Raw genomic sequence first — 16,887 nt, 5'->3', positions numbered from 1 at the left:
TTTGGCGTTATTGAGACATTGGAAAGAAAGAGATGCATCTTAAATAATAAATGTCAAAGTGAATGTCAAGCCTTGAGTGGATTAGTAGATTTTATGAAGAGATAGTGTGTGTGTGCAGTGAGATTTATTTCTGAATGAACATTCGATCATGTGCACTAATTTTATCTTATGTCTCTGTAACAGGGGAAACATAATGTAAAGGTCAGTTTGGCTATACAGCTTATCAGAAGTACGCAAGAATACTCTTTTATTTGCCCACTGATACTTTAATCAATGCCGATTTATGTGTATCCATTTTTAAGTAAATACAAATACTTTTCAAAAAGAAAAGGTATATTTTTTGTGTCGGAGTGGCTTAATGTGCAAATGGTTTAATTTCCCTGGTGATTACCTCTTAATACACAAATGTATATGAAAAGACAAATATACGCCATTAGCAGTAATGTCAGACTTTTACCCATGCTTCAGTACCAACCATTGCCTTGTCTCTCAGATTGGATCCAAACAGACCAATAAATGTGCTTCCTGTATCCTTGGCAACAGCACTGGCTCTAAAAGAGGCAATCAAATTAATGCTGGAACATACAGCGGGGAAAGAGAGAGTAAAAACTTGAACACTGCGAGCCAGTCACAATTATTTGCTCAACACCAAATTTAGCATGTTATGAAATCCTAGAGCAAAACATTACACATCACTTCCTGGGGTTTTGGATTAGTTAGTCGAATTACAGCCAGATAGCAGAGTTTCAGTCATTGGCCTCATATCAAAATGCATATTGCCTGTTTAATTACACAGACTCGTGCACTATTATTCATAATTAGTACGACCTTCACATTTCTGTTGGAATTGTTTTGGCCCAACAAGAGACAGCAGCACGAATCTTTTTGATAAGTGTTTTTGACAGGCATATCATTTTAAAATGAATTTAATTCACAACAGAATTATGATAAAAACCGAAAAAGAAACAACACTGAAATCCTATCATTCAGATAATAAGCTTGATCATCTGTTGTGTTAAATTCCAGGCACGTCTTTGCCAGGCCCATTCTGGTCCAGTCCATAAACCTTAGATTCAATGCACCACCAAGCTGTGAATCCGCTCGACTCATCTAAATCTGACTTGGGCTTTGACTATGAAAAGGTCATCAGTCATAATAGTGAAGTCTGGCATCCCAATAACAGATGGATGGTTTCCAGAGATGTGTGTGTTCCCTAGATTACGGTGTTGTGAAACTAAAACATGTACGCACCATTAACCTGAAATATGATAAATAAGTAATGAAAAGAACGAGATGACAAACATACACAGCAGTACATTTATAACTCTCAGCATACCAGAAATATACTGTAGCCTACATCTAAATTACATACCCAGCATGTCTCTAGATAAAAAATGTAAATCTATAATTGCTGCCACTAGGAGGCCATTAGCGGTATGACAACAAAAACAAATGGCATTAACCAGCGCTCAGATTTATTTAACTCATTTAGCAGGTTACATGTAATGTGATTTTCAGAAATGATATTTTTATCTGTCATGTTTTTCTCAACCCTGCTATTTTAGTTGTGGAGCAAAAACATTAAAAAAAAAATGGCCACAAAACTCTTCTATGTAAACCTATAAAACTAATTCTTCTCTAGAAATAGTTAACTGTAACCATGGCTGTATTGATATAAAAAAGACGAATGTGCAAAATTTCAAATCTAAATTTATGTATAGAATGGTATTCAACTTTTGCATTGTTGCAAAACAGATTTACATTAAACAAACCCCTGTTTTATTCTTACATTTGTGTGTGTGTGCGTTTTATGGGAGAAAAATACAACAGCATAGGTTTGAAAGATTATGAGGGTGAGTAAATGATGCTATTTTTAACAGATTGGTAAACTGTTCCTTTAACTTTGCTTTTTTACCCTTAATCTCCAATTATTGTGATTATAGATATGCATGGAGAACCTTACAGAAAAGGGCAAAATCTCCATCCAAATGATAATTTGTACTTCAGTTTGTGCTGAAAAGAACCGAAATCACAGGTATGAACTCCAACAGAGACACCCGGTGGCACAAATTGGCACTAAACCTTTTAAGCCTAGAAGTTCACCCCAAAGTAAAATATCTTTCATTATTTACCCACCCTCATGCCATTTCAAACATGTATGTAACATATGTAAGTATGTAAGAAGATATTTTGAAGAATGTTGGTAACCGAACTAAATTGGCCCTCATTGACTTCCATTTTATGCACACAAAACCACAGCGACATTTCTCAGAATATCTTCTTTTGTCTTTCACAGAAGAGTCATATACTGTACGTACAGCCATAAGGGTGACTAAATGATGGCAGACAATTTATTTTTAACTATCCCTAAAGTTCATGTAGTAGGTGTGTAATGTGTGGATGTGGTTCATGGTTCACTGGACGTTGCCTACCACTGGTTTGTATAAAACCAATTGACTTGCCCGTGTTTTGAAATATGTGGCATGTTAGGATGCGACAGGTCTTTTTAAAGACCTTTCAGACCTTCTGAACACTTGGCCGCTGCATAACAAGGCAGAAAATACCATCTGGAACATTCTTGGAAAAGAGCAGTCAGACTTCTCAGAGGGTAGAACGGACACGTGAGGAAGCTGAAACAATTGCCAGCAACAGGTGTAAATGTTCACCATTATGAACCTGCTCAACACTGACAAAAACAGTGTGGTGTGCTGGTCGGATTGTCAAATTAAAGATTAGAAAATATTTCATGTAATAATGTAATCTAGTGGAAATAATGTGGATGTAGCACTTTCCCCCCTCACAAGAACAAGTCAGCCTAAGCACAGTATGGAGATGAAGCTGAAGATCGTATCATTTTGAGAAATTGGCTCTTTGTGGAAAAAAGAGAACGATTTAAGTCTGTTCTATCAGCGATGTGTGAACAGTGTTAAATGGATTTCAAAGATTGTGTCAGAATTTAAGGAGACTTTCAAACATTCCAATTATCGTCTCTGTGTGCATTCAGATGGACAAACGGCAGCAAGATAACAGACTGGCTTCTTGCACTTACAGCAGTTCTGACTTCTTTTCATCCGTTTGCCCTTGTAACAGAATAATATATCTGTCATCTCTCAGATATGTAGGAAATTTTAGTCAGCAAAGTCTCTCTGAGACAAAAACGGAGCCATATTCGACACGGACGATCCTTTACTGAAATGCTTGCTGTTAGCGGCTGTCATCTTCACCTATTATCTCTCACTTTCATCTTTATCATCAATGTTGTACATGTTTGATGCATTATATTGCAACAGCCATCATGAATGCGGGCTCAACGACAGAAGTTTAAAGGAAAGTGGACCTTGGTTATTTCTGTTCATCTTCACCTATGTACGGGACGGGGGCAAGGTCAGGGTGTCAGGCTGGCTAGGAGGGACTCATTCCACACATCATTTGGCAGGAAGTTGCTGCCCTTTGCAGTTTCACATGCTGGCACGTGGCCCACGAAGGCACAAATCTGCCAGCAGCATTATTGGGTATTTTAAAAACCCTTCCAAGTCTCAGGAGGTGCTGGAGAAGGCTGCCGGTTATTGACCCAACATGCTTTCTTGATACAATACCTTGACTTTGTCAATACAGGTATGCAGAGACCTTGGCCTTGCAAGGGATATAAATGGAAAGTTTGGATTAAAGATATCGATTAGGTAGAGAATGCATGCTTTTGCTTAAATGCTTGTCTTCCTTTTGAAAAGAGTACTAAGAGAATAAAAAAGCATATTAGTCAAGGGGGAATGTTTCAGTAATATGTTGTTCTCAAAGATTTCTCAAAAGGCACTGCTCCACAATAACTATTTTTCTCTATATTAAATGTCAATAATATTAAATGATTTAATGTGTATTTGAAGAATACATTGTTAATAATATATTACAATTTACTGTATTGAATAATATGAATTGTCGCTTTTCATATATTGAAAAATAGAAGCACTTCATTCCAAAATATGGAGATGTATTATTTATTCAATTATATTTTTGAGTATATTTCCCATTTGATTTGTTTTATAGATTTATATCTAACAGTATACGTTTTGGGGAGACAAGAACAAAAATAAAGGAAACTGAATGAAAAACAGTTTTTTTCAAAGAATAAAAGGCTTTGAGTGTATTGATTTTGAAACCTGTTTATCAAATAAATATAATGACTTGTTTCAATCAACCAGAAAATTTTATTGAGTTAATGTGATAGAAATCGCATAGGCCTATTCTCAAAACAAACTTAAAAAAAATAGCAGAACTTTTTGCACCATTTCAGGCTTCATGCTTTCAATTTTCTCATTATACTTAAAGGAACAGTTCACCTAAAAAAGAAAAGTCTTCGTTTACTCACCCTCAAGTTGTTCCAAATCTGTATAAATGTCTTTGTTCTGATGAACACAGAGAAAGGTATTTGGAAGAATGCTTGTAACCAAACAGTTCTTGGCCAAGATTGACTAGGAAAAATGGCTTTATAAATGTCTTTGTTCTGTTGAACACACAGAAAAATATGTTTTGAAAAAAGGAAAGCAAACAGTTCATGGGGCACTTTTGACTACCTTTGTAATTTTTCCTACTATGGTAGTCAATGGTGGCCTAAAACTGTTTGGTTACAAGCATTCATGTTTTGTGTTTTTCTTAAAAGAGCTACGCTTCTGTCATAATCAATTCACCCTCATGTCGTACATGCATGACTTATTTCTTCTGTGGAGCAAAGAAAGCCATAAGTGTAAAGAGACACGAGGGTGCGAGTAAATTATAAAGTTTCAGTTTTGGGTGAACTTTCCCTTTAAGAAACATTTGACATTGCAGACACAGCACAGATGTGGATGAGTACATCTGCACTTGTAATTCTTGTAATGTAATTCCTGCTATGCCCCTGATTCACTTTGTTACGGTTTTCAGTAATGTAATTGGGAAGACTGTAGAGCATTCTAATCTATTGTATCCGTCTGCACACCTGGCAATGGTGCAGTTTGCTTGTGTTTGTGTTTTTCAGAAGGAATATCTTTAATTGGTCTTTTATTATGCTCTGATCTCTAGATTGCTAACCACATCAAATGTATTAATTCCAAATCATGTGTTTGCTGAGATAAAATGAGAGGAATTATACATTGGCTATACTCGTTTGATTGGCTGTTTAATTTTGTTCTATGCCAAAATTGTAAGGGATCTGGCAAATATTTGCCTGAAAAAAATGGCTGAAAGGCCTGTTCAAACATCCCAAACACATGATATTACATGGTGTTAGATCTCTCTTCATTGATTTATGCATCAGTGTAAGTGCATTGTCAGGGAAAATATTAGTTTATAGTCTTTACATATAAACCAATGTGTTATAAAAAATCAATACTGGCTTCTTCACCGGTGCTTTAAAACCGGGGTCGGTTGGACCAAATGTCTTCATCATGTAAGTTAATGGAAGGTTTATGAGCTCAGATGAGTTGGAGGAAATGGCAGCTATTGTAAATTTGCACTCCATTATGTGATGACACCGATAGGGCGGTGTATGCTATGGTGTTGCATCAGCCAAGATTTCTCAAGCTCTTGCTTTTAGGTCTTTCTTAGAGGTCTTTCAACACGAAATCGAAATACCTACTACTGTGCCTTTTGTTATAATAAATCTAACATAAACACTGTAAAATAAAATGTTGTCTGTTCATTCTGTCTTCCAGATCACCACAGATAACATCAGAAAATATGTTTATTATAAAGGGGACCAAAACAACAGTTCCACTGGAAAACAGGTGTGCATCTCTTTAACATGTTTTAGATGTCTCTGTATAGCCTACATGTGTCTGTTTACATTTTTAATGTCTTCTGAATTATATAGTGTCTGCAATTATATGCATCTCACAAATCTCTTTAAAAAGCAATACTATAAGGTTAAAGTTGTACAATTCATGTGTTTAAACCCATATTTCTTTTTGTGCTCCTTATCCTAGAATCATTTCTAGGAGGTTCTGGGGACATGAGCTTAAGGACAAGAAAGGGAGAGAAACAGCGCTGAAGGCAGGGGAGGACAGAGCCATTCTGTTAGGGCTGGGGATGGTCTTCAGCTCTGTCATGATGTACTTTGTGATCTGTATCACAATGGTGCGCGCTTACACAGACAGGTAGGCCTAGCGTTATGTCTTCAGTAATAACAGGTTGGAGTCTCTTGGTGGGTGTAGAATCTTAACCCGCTAAATCTTATACACTTTACACATGCGTGGTGCTTTTGAAAAGCGTTTCTTGTATATAGACCGTTTCATCGGAAGCGCGAGCGGATGACCCCCAGTTAACAGTGTGTTTGGCTAGTGTATAATAATATAACTTTATTTAATTTAATTTATGTTAATATTAATTTGTACTCTTATTTTACTGTATAATACTTGTATTAAATAAACGATTAGTTTAATTTTGTTGTATGCTCATTTTATTAAACAAACAATTTGTTGAATAGGTCCTGTATGGTCGCATTTAAACAACCCTTATAGTACATTGACATCTAGTGGTTGAGCTTGGTATCGCAGTCTAAATTCAAAATATCGGAGAGACAAGTTTAGCTAAGTAACGGTTCTTCTCGGTTTCCAGGCACGTGCAGAGGGTGGGCTTTGAGGGCTTGAGCCCAGGCCCATTTTCTTCCTCTTGAGAAAGTGCCCTTTTTCTGGGATTTTTTTTATAAATGGATATATGAATGTGTACGCGTATGTGTTTCTGTTTGCGCACGGCTTTCCTTGTCAAACAATTAGAAAATGTCAGGTCAGGTCTGGAAATGTTCAGAGTTCCGATGCCTTTCTCCCATCCGCGTATCCACGCAAGCGCGCAGGCGCGCAGCCGCACATACTGGCGCGCACGCGCAGCACAGCTGTGTGTGTAGCACGTTTGGCACATCAGGCAGAGAGCCGCAGAAGTGGAGACCTTCCTCCTTTCCAGTAGCGTTTGTCTTGGTGTGGAGGTGAGTGGTGATGAACAGACTAGCTACATGTGCTTTCGAATTCACACCTAATTATCCAAAAGACAAACTGCAAATATTGTTTTGCTAACATCCATCACTTATGAGCTAATGAGTAAGCTAAAGTTTCGCTAAGACTGAGGCAGTATATCATTGGCATACATGCTAACTTGATGGAGAAACGACAGCTGAACACAGTCAAATTAATAACGTCATCAGAATCGCCTCATTGATATGTAAACCAGGCATTAAGTAATTAAAATGTGCTAACTTGCATACATTTGTCAGGCAATTAAGATGAATAGGATAAACAAAATAACTAAAGCATACCACCAATTATTAGTTAATATGACTTACATCAAGAGTATTTTCCCTTGAAATGTTATGTTTACATATACAGATATATATGCAGCTTGTTTTGGATAATTTGGAAGAAATCTACAGAAGCAAACAATCGAGGAAGGCTTAAAACAAACAACTTTATGTGTATTTTGGAAATTTCCTTTCCATTAGAGCAAAAGAAGACATGAAAGCAAAATAGATCAACATCTCAAAGTTGAACAGTACATTAAGAGTCCCGCCTTAAACAATAACTTGATAAGTTTGATGTCAGACTCCTCATCTAATAACCATCCATTTTATATGTTGTGTATGCGCTGATAGATCTAAACCGCCCTCCCTCAAATGTGAAACAAAGTTCTTGTCACCATTAGTGTGTGTGCGCGTGCGTGGTACAGTAAGTGTAATTATAGCAACAATAATAGTATTAATAATAATAATAATTAGTTAAGCTGCTGTATTTTTGTATTTTGTCAATTATTTTTGCAGGTTTTTGTCCTGTAAAATAACAAATTAGCACCTACTGCCTTTTTCAGTTTAGTGTTAAGTTCATTGTTGGTGTCCCAATTACACCAAAATAATTAAAACAGTTTATTAGCTTGTGCAAAATAAATTATATTATATATTTAAATTATTAGTGAAAATATGTCATTTTCCTTTGTGCAGTCATTTATCCTAAATATATACTTGAAACTTTAGCATAGAAAACATACACATTGTGGCTTAATTTCCTTTGCTGTTGCCTGTTCTTGTGATAAAATTTGTGAATTCTACAGAAGACCATTGTTGGAAAATGAAACAACATGAAACAATTGGGTGAGTGTGAGGGATTTAAAAAAATAGTTATTTTAATATATTTAACATTTTGTTTGGAAAAAATTAAAACAAATATGAGACGTGCCCTTTTTTCCACTTGAGCCCATGCCCCTCAAAATGTCTGTGCACGTCCCTGTCGGTTTCTTTTGATTGATATCAGAAATAATCTACAGGCACTCTGTTGTTTAACAATAAATTGTTTTAATAAAATTATTATACAGTAACGTAATAATACAAATTAATATTAACATAAATAAAATATAAATAGTTATATTATTAGACACACTGTGAATGTTAAATTGGGGTCACAAAAGTGCACATGCGCAGTAACGTTTGTTTATGTTGTTAAGATGAAACCATCTACAGTATATGCTTCATTTGATTTTCCTTTTTTATTGCAGTGTACTGGCAGAGGAGACCACCTGCACTGTGTTGAACTCTTCTCTAACAAGGGATATAAACTGTTGGTATAGCTGTGGTTCGGACTGCTTGAGAAGCTCAAAGTACCCCTGTCTACAGGTCTATGTCAGCCTGAATACCACCAGCCGTGTAGGACTGCTCTCTCACAATGAGGAAATGTTGGACATTCAGGTTTCTATAGTAGCCTATAGTATATATAGCTTGTGAAACAGATCCAACCGTAGACAAGAGAATTTAAAGAGGGTGAACGCTAACTCAAGGTTTCAGTTTCCACAGTATAAGATAGATTTTATTTGGATTTTCTGCAGTGTTTCTATGTGCCAAAATGTCAGAAGGACCACACGGCCCTGCACTCTCTGATCCAGAATATTTCAGAGCATTTCAAGATGCACCAGCAGGTAACATGCTATCATGACTCCAGCGAGCATCAGGCCAGCATTCTTTTGAACAGCTTGTATAGCAGTTCAGTTTTGCACTCTCTCTTCTGGCCCTCATGCATATTATCTGGAGGAACCCTCATCATTCTCATGGTCAAACTCACTCAATACCTCTCAATAATGTGTGAGCAAATTGACAAAGTTCCAAAGTGAACAGTGCTCGACAGACTTAAGGTACGTACAGACTGGGACGTTAATCCGCCAGCGTTTTTCAAGACGTTTTTCGGCGTTCATACCCAAACGAATATCACTGGCGCTGAGCCGAGGGAACGTGCAAATTCACTCCCTGACATAGATGGCGCTTAATAAAAAACAGAAACACCCCGGTACGCAAGGTGGCGCTGCGCAACTTTATGCGTTCTGACACTCGCTTGTCACACAGAAGAAAAGTTCATCTTGGTTCCTCTTCCTCAATGTGTGCTCGGCAAGTTTTGTGCTTGAGTGCCACAAAGTCCTGTTTTACTGTAACTTGAGCAGCTCCAGGCACATGAACAAAAGCGGAAATCTCATTGGAAGGCCAGTTTTTAACGCGTCAATCCAAAAAAAACGAGCCCGAGGCGTTTAAAAAATGACGCTTTTACGACTGGCGTTTTCCGTTAAACGTCGACGATAAACGCGCGCGATTATCGAAACGGTGTGGACGGGCCCTTAGTGAAATGGATGATGGCGCTTTCATTTCTCTTTTGTGTGTATTTTGTCCTCGATCAATATTCTCAGGATGTCAAGCGGAAACGTATCTGTAACACCGCATCCTAACCAAACGCGACGCGATGAGATTCCTGCGATCAGCAATTTGTTTGTCCATACCGAACGCGAAAAAGGGGCGGGACGCGACAATCAATCACAAGACACAGCCAATCAGAACAGTTTTTCTCTGTCACGCAGCCTCGCAGCTGCGCAGAGATGCGTCCACTTCAGTGATGCCTCACCGGACGCTATGCTATAATTTTAGAATATAAACGTATGTAATCAAATTATATAGCGTGTCCTCATCCATGTTTGGCGATTAATATTCATGAGGTGCAGAACTTGAATTAGACCGTTGTGTGGGCGGAGCTGTCAGCCGCGACGTCGCAGAAATAGAAACAACCGTTGCTCGTCGCGCAGCGCTGTCACGAGCGGCTGGTTAGGACAAAACCTCATGGAAAAGATACCTTTTATCGCGTGTCGCAGCGTCACGTCGTGTTTGGTTAGGACGCGCTGTCTCAATGTTTGTAACTCACTAGAGTATGCCAATCTTCTGTATTATATCATTACATCCAATTGAAAGGATACATGTTTTATAATATTTTAAGCATTGTTTGCTAGTAATGTTTTACAGTAAATTGTAAACAAACTGTTTACAATTGGCAAGAAAAGCTGCACTACCTGCAACAACATAATCCTTAAACAATCTAAATTGGCTGTTGGGAAACATCATTCACTGGCCAGAGAACTGGTTTTCATTGGAACAACATGTAGTGATGTTGTCATGGCTCTGCTTCCTTAGTCATGTTTTTCTTGGTCCTGTAGCAGAGCCATGGCAAAGCCTTTGGTTATGTGTGGAGAGAAACATATTATTGTCCTTTTGACAATAATATACGTTCTCTCCAGTGTCTCGTTTCCTCGTTATCTTTCCCTGAGTGTTTAATGTCCCACACCTGCCCCATGTAATTATCCTTAGTTTGTCTTCCCTATATATACCCTCTTGTTTCTTTGTCCTGTGCTCTTGTGTTACGTATATGTATGTGGTGTGCGTTGTGTATACGCCCATGGTCCTGTGTACGCATGTTCCTGTTATACCTATGTTCCTGTTATACCTATGTTCCTGTTATACCTATGTTCCTGTTATACCTATGTTCCTGTTATACCTATGTTCCTGTTATACCTATGTTCCTGTTATACCTATGTTCCTGTTATACCTATGTTCCTGTTATACCTATGTTCCTGTTATACCTTGTTCGTGAACTGTGAGTTTTGTGTTTTTGCTTTGGTTGTCCTGCCTTGTTTTATTTTAAGACGTTGTGTCGAGTTTCTGAGTTAGGTTTTTGCTTCTCTTTGATTTCAAGTTTTGCCCCCACGTGGGAAGTCTTTTGTTTTATATTTCTTAGTTCGTTTTCCCCATTGTGGGTGTTTTTGTTGTGTTTTTTGTAATAAATATATCTGTTAACCCCTTCACCACCCGTTGCCTGCTTGGGTTCTTTCCTGCCAGTCCGTGACAGAATACACGAGCCACCACCGAACCCAGCAGGCATGGAGTCGGACGAGGCGTACAGGAGCCGCCAGGCTCACGTCCTGTTCGGCTTCCGCCAGAGGGGGACCCCTGTGAAGGACTTCGCCATGGACTTCCTGTCCACCGCGCGCTACTCGGGGTTCACCGAGGCAGAGTTGAAGGTAATCTTCAACAGCTGCCTCGATGAACCCTTCGAGCCAGCTGAGATGCGCCGGTTGAGACACCTGGCTTCGCGGACCAGGTCGAACTCGGATGAATCTGAGGAGCCCAGGGGAATGTCCATGGCGGAGCCTCTCACGGGACTGGCGGCTATCCCCGAGGAAGTCCCTTGCAGATCGGGGTTGTGGGCATCGCCACGCCATCCCCCTCACTCTCGGCAGCCTCTCCACCGTCCACCAGCCTCGTGGGCAAGCGGGGGAGGCGAGCGTCCTGGGGAACCACCTCCGAGGAGTCCCAGCCGGAGCCAGCCGTTCTGTATACCTCCTTCCATCACCCGACCACCAGCCGGGTGGCTTGGCGGAAGAAGAAGAGGCAACGGCAGGCAGCGTGGACTCCAACCCGGCCGGTGCAGCCGCGTCCAGCCCGGTGTCCAGTCCGGTGCAGCCGGCGTCCAGTCCGGTGGTCCAGCCGGCGTCCAGTCCGGTGCAGCCGGCGTCCAGTCCGGTGCAGCCGGCGTCCAGTCCGGTGCAGCCGGCGTCCAGTCCGGTGTCCAGCCGGCGTCCAGTCCGGTGTCCAGCCGGCGTCAGCGTCACCGGTCCAGCCGGCGTCAGCTGTCCAGCCGGCTCCAGCCGGCGTCAGCCGTCCAGGTCCAGCCGGCGTCAGCTGTCCAGCCGGCTCCAGCCGGCGTCAAGCCCTGTCCAGCCGGCCTTCCAGCCGGCGTCAAGCCCTGTCCAGCCGGCCTTCCAGCCGGCGTCAAGCCCTGTCCAGCCGGCCTTCCAGCCGGCGTCAAGCCCTGTCCAGCCGGCCTTCCAGCCGGCGTCAGCCCTGTCCACCGGTTCCAGCCGGCGTCAGCCCTGTCCAGCCGGCCTTCCAGCCGGCGTCAAGCCCTGTCCAGCCGGCCTTCCAGCCGGCGTCAAGCCCTGTCCAGCCGGCCTTCCAGCCGGCGTCAAGCCCTGTCCAGCCGGCCTTCCAGCCGGCGTCAAGCCCTGTCCAGCCGGCCTTCCAGCCGGCGTCAAGCCCTGTCCAGCCGGCCTTCCAGCCGGCGTCAAGCCCTGTCCAGCCGGCCTTCCAGCCGGCGTCAAGCCCTGTCCAGCCGGCCTTCCAGCCGGCGTCAAGCCCTGTCCAGCCGGCCTTCCAGCCGGCGTCAAGCCCTGTCCAGCCGGCCTTCCAGCCGTGCGTCATACCGCCCTGTCCAGCCGGCCCCTGGGAAACTGCCAGGGCCAAAGACTGTCCCCCCCAGGACTCCCCCTAAGTCCCCCAGGACTCCGCGCCCTCGAGCGCAGCCGGGGACGGGGACTTCTCCCCACCTCCCTTTTGGACTGCCCCCTATGGGTCCTTGTTTGGCACCACCCCCCCTCCCATGTTTGTTGTTTTTGTTGGCTCACCCTAGTCCTGTTGTTGTTTTGTCTTGTCTGCCACTGATTTTGTTTTCCATGTTTTGTCTTGTCATGTCACTGTCTCAGTCTGCCCTGTCTCGTCCGTCTACCCCTTGGTGAGCACCTGGAGGTGCTCATTAAAGGGGGGGCTTCTGTCATGGCTCTGCTTCCTTAGTCATGTTTTTCTTGGTCCTGTAGCAGAGCCATGGCAAAGCTTTTGGTTATGTGTGGAGAGAAACATATTATTGTCCTTTTGACAATAATATACGTTCTCTCCAGTGTCTTGTCATTGGCCCCATTCCTCTCGTTTCCTCGTTATCTTTCCCTGAGTGTTTAATGTCCCACACCTGCCCCATGTAATTATCCCTCGTTTGTCTTCCCTATATATACCCTCTTGTTTCTTTGTCCTGTGCTCTTGTATTACGTATATGTATGTGGTGTGCGTTGTGTATACGCCCATGTTCCTGTGTACCCATGTTCCTGTTATACCTTGTTCCTGTTATACCTTGTTCGTGAACTGTGAGTTTTGTGTTTTTGCTTTGGTGGTCCTGCCTTGTTTTATTTTAAGACGTTGTGTCGAGTTGCTGAGTTAGGTTTTTGCTTCTCTTTGATTTCACGTTTTGCCCCCACGTGGGAAGTCTTTTGTTTTATATTTCTTAGTTCGTTTTCCCCATTGTGGGTGTTTTTGTTGGTGTTTTTGTGAAATAAATATATCTGTTAACCCCTTCACTGCCGTTGCCTGCGCTTGGGTTCTTTCTGCCAGTTCGTGACAGATGTATCATGCAGGATAAAACCAGAAATGTTTATAAGAAAGTAAACAGAGTCTGTTTATTTATTTTATAAAGCTTACAGAAAATAACCCAATACATATAACCACTTTTACGTGGCTCATTCTGTAAGTGGTTAATCCTGAGAATCATAAACAACTGCACAGTTACAGCATAAGGCAACAATTTTAAGTTTTTAGGCATTGGACTAGAGTAGCTAACTAGAATCATTCCGCTCCGTGATGCCTCCAGGCTTGCACCTTAACATCCTGTAGATCCCGCCCTCTCTGAGTTTACTCTGTTTACACAGTATCTCATCTCGACTTATCTCAGTACAGAGGTAAGCCAGGCGTTGGTTGAACTTTACCAGCCCCACTAAGAGAATACCACTAAAAAACATAAGGCTGGGCCACAACAGGTAATACAAGGCCATTTGCACTGAGTATTCGCTCCTCAAGAGGGCGACATCCGGGTATTTAATACTGAGATAGCATTTTATGCTTTCCCCCTGATAACTTAACAAAGTACTTTGGATGCTATTAGCCTCAGTCTCTCGTTCCGTTTTGTTTCGTTGGCATTTTGGAGTGTAGAAACACTGAGAGAAAGATAAAGGCGTGAGAAATTAGAACATAATATGTTCATCTGAAGTAAATATGCATTTACTGTGTTTATCATTGAAGGCATCATTGAAGTAATAAGTCATTTTTATTTTTGTTGAACTATTTTTTCAACAATCTTCTTTTTCTTTAAAGTGTCATGTGATAGTTTAATAGTATATAGTAGTATAAACAATCCTTTGTACCTTTGGGTTGAATTTCATAGCCTCTTCATTATAGTGAAGTTGAACTGTTTTTTCAAGATCCGTGACGTTGACCAGAACGTGCAGACATTTAAAGCTTATAATGCCACGGCAGTCCATCACTTCATCCAGAAAATCAGCCTGGATCAATGTGCAGTTGGAGTCGGTCCAGTCAATGCTATAAAAACCAAAGTAATACGATAGAAAGCAATAAAGAATTAAAGAAAAAAAAATGAAAATCTTTAGAAGAACACCCTAGGGCATGACTAACTCATATTATTATAATTTCAGATACTGTATTATAAAATCTCAATTTGACTTGCGCTATTAATAATATAATTTCTATTTATAACTAATATTTAAATTGGCTTCCTGAAAACCTGAGGCTAACCTGTCAAGACATGGTTTCACCATTGCGATTCCCACCAGAAAGTACATGAGGATGGAGAAGATCATCATGGTGAAGCCCAGGAGGATGGCTCGATCTTCTCCCACACTGCTGGACCCGGGAACTTGAGTTTTGCCTTTCTCATTACACTTAATTTCTCTTTCTTTCCTCCAGTTTTCCTGCAGCTGGGTTTGCTGATGGATGACATCTCTGAGGAACAGAGCTTTCTATTAGCTCTAGAAGTTCTAAGAAAATACACTGGTGACATCAGGTTATGAATGACATAACTGAACCAGTACAAATGGCACATGCATTGACTCTGTGACATTGGGCCAACAGCGCCACAGTACTGTGGAGGGCGAGACCGCACAATAAACACTCAGAGCAGCTGCAGTTTGTTTGGATGGAAAGCACAACAACGTTTACATTTTCATAAGATTTCAGTGACTTAGGATCTACTTATAGAATAAAAATGTTTTGTCTCCAATTAATATAATATCAATAGTAAGAAATATAAAATAATTAAAAGCTTGCTGAAATTTTTCAAAATAACATTTAGCCTTTTCTAATCATGTGCATGATTTTAAAATGTGTGTTCACATAGCAGGGGCCAAAAACCAAACTTTGGACTATTCTTATTCTCATAAAACATCAAAATGAGCAGACTAAAAATCCCCATTTCATGCAGAATTTGTGGGGGTTCCTCTAGATACTGTCTTGTACAAGAGAGATTTCTCCAGGAACCACTTACAAGTTTACAGATCTTACAGAACCATTTTTTAGAATGTGAGTTCCTTCAATAACCCGCAAAGCACTTTGAGGTCCCAGTGTAGTGAAAAGGTGACTCCAGAACTTCACAACTGAATGTGGGGTTATTCAAGGATCTTATAAGTTCCTGGAAGAACCACAAAGACTATAGATGGTTCCACCAATAGCCCTATTATGAGAAAAAGAGCTTTGAAGCACTTAAAATAAGGTTTAAATTTCTTTGAGTACACAACAGGATATTTGAGGCACCTTTTATTTGTACAGTGTATGTTCAACAGTAACAGTTCTTCTCGGTTTCTTTTGATTGTTATCAGAAATCATTTACAGGCACTATATTATTTGCGAATGTGTTCCGGATGTTAACTGGGGGTCCACGCGCTCATGTACGGTAACGTTTGTTTATGTTGTCACTTTGAAACTGTCTATACTACAGTATTTTTATGGACAAATATATTTACTACTGTATAGTAAAACATTGAAAATACAAAAATATTAAAAAGGAAAATTTGGGGAAAAAGAAAAATGATATGGCCCTAATTAATCCATTTGTATAACGATAATGTCCTTTTACCTTTATTCATGACCTGCAGTTGTGTTTTTTTAAGATGATAACAGACGTATACTTGTGCTACAACTGTTTGGCCTGTGCTACAAAACTTTAAACCTCTGTAACACCGGTGCTATGTGCAAAAAAAGGTTAACGTACAGCCCTGCTATGTTTAGTAAGATAACCAAATATATTCAAATGTACACATTGTTTAGGAGGTGGGCGACCAAGCTTTTTTGTACATTAAAACAACAACCTTTATCATTGGAAAATGGCTTTTCAGCAGTATGGGCAGTGTACTGTAGTTCTGTATTGAAAATTCAGCAATTAAACGTATATTTTAAAACTGAAGTTGACATCACGCTGACTTGTGGCTTCTACTGAATCATATATTATTATATCAGCCACCTCAGTTCATGGTAGGTCTGCACAAGGTGTATACATTATTGCAAAAAACTATTTTCTGTGTTTGGAGTGTGTGTGTGTGATTTTTGTCTGAAATCCTGCTTTCAGGTATTAATTTGCCACGATACATGCAACAGAAAGATACTACATGCTAGCTAATAAAAGAACTTACATCAAGATTCAAGGTTAGAATTATATGGATAGATTTTGAATCACTCAATGCAAAATGCACGTAGCTAATAACACAATTTAAAACACATTTAGTTGATTTAATAAAACAGAACCTGATCTCCGTACATACCGCATGTGACGTCGTCGAGCACCCTGCAGGGTGATGTTAACAGGAACACTGAAGGACCCTCGAGGGGCCTGATTCAGCAGCATCTCTATCTCACTAAGTAATTCTTAACTGGGTTGCAATACTAAATCAACTCAACACAGATAGATCCCATTTTGAAAAGAAACACCAAATGCATAGCCAACAGACATGTAGAGAGCACTTAAGGGA

At 40.6% G+C, this 16,887-nt stretch overlaps 2 protein-coding genes across 2 annotated transcripts; one reads left to right on the top strand and one right to left on the bottom strand.

The window, feature by feature from the left end:
* The first annotated feature begins 5,684 nt into the window (after window positions 1-5,684).
* kcnmb2 (potassium large conductance calcium-activated channel, subfamily M, beta member 2) lies at window positions 5,685-9,111 on the top strand. Its single transcript, XM_057335149.1, has 4 exons — window positions 5,685-5,756; window positions 5,955-6,125; window positions 8,503-8,692; window positions 8,830-9,111. The coding sequence occupies exons 1-4, from the start codon at window positions 5,710-5,712 to the stop codon at window positions 9,109-9,111; spliced, it is 690 nt and encodes a 229-aa protein (XP_057191132.1). The 5' UTR covers window positions 5,685-5,709.
* Window positions 9,112-13,689: 4,578 nt separating this feature from the next.
* Window positions 13,690-16,763, bottom strand: kcnmb3 (potassium calcium-activated channel subfamily M regulatory beta subunit 3). The gene is made up of 4 exons (XM_057333558.1): window positions 16,681-16,763; window positions 14,663-14,869; window positions 14,270-14,449; window positions 13,690-14,080 (listed from the first exon to the last, which is right to left on the bottom strand). The coding sequence occupies exons 1-4, from the start codon at window positions 16,761-16,763 to the stop codon at window positions 13,690-13,692; spliced, it is 861 nt and encodes a 286-aa protein (XP_057189541.1).
* Window positions 16,764-16,887: the final 124 nt, after the last annotated feature.

This window comes from Triplophysa rosa, linkage group LG5 (assembly GCF_024868665.1).
Source record: "Triplophysa rosa linkage group LG5, Trosa_1v2, whole genome shotgun sequence".
In the NCBI taxonomy this organism is placed as follows: domain Eukaryota; kingdom Metazoa; phylum Chordata; class Actinopteri; order Cypriniformes; family Nemacheilidae; genus Triplophysa; species Triplophysa rosa.
Note: the sequence above shows the minus strand (reverse complement) of the source record. Positions and strands in the feature narration are given on the sequence as shown.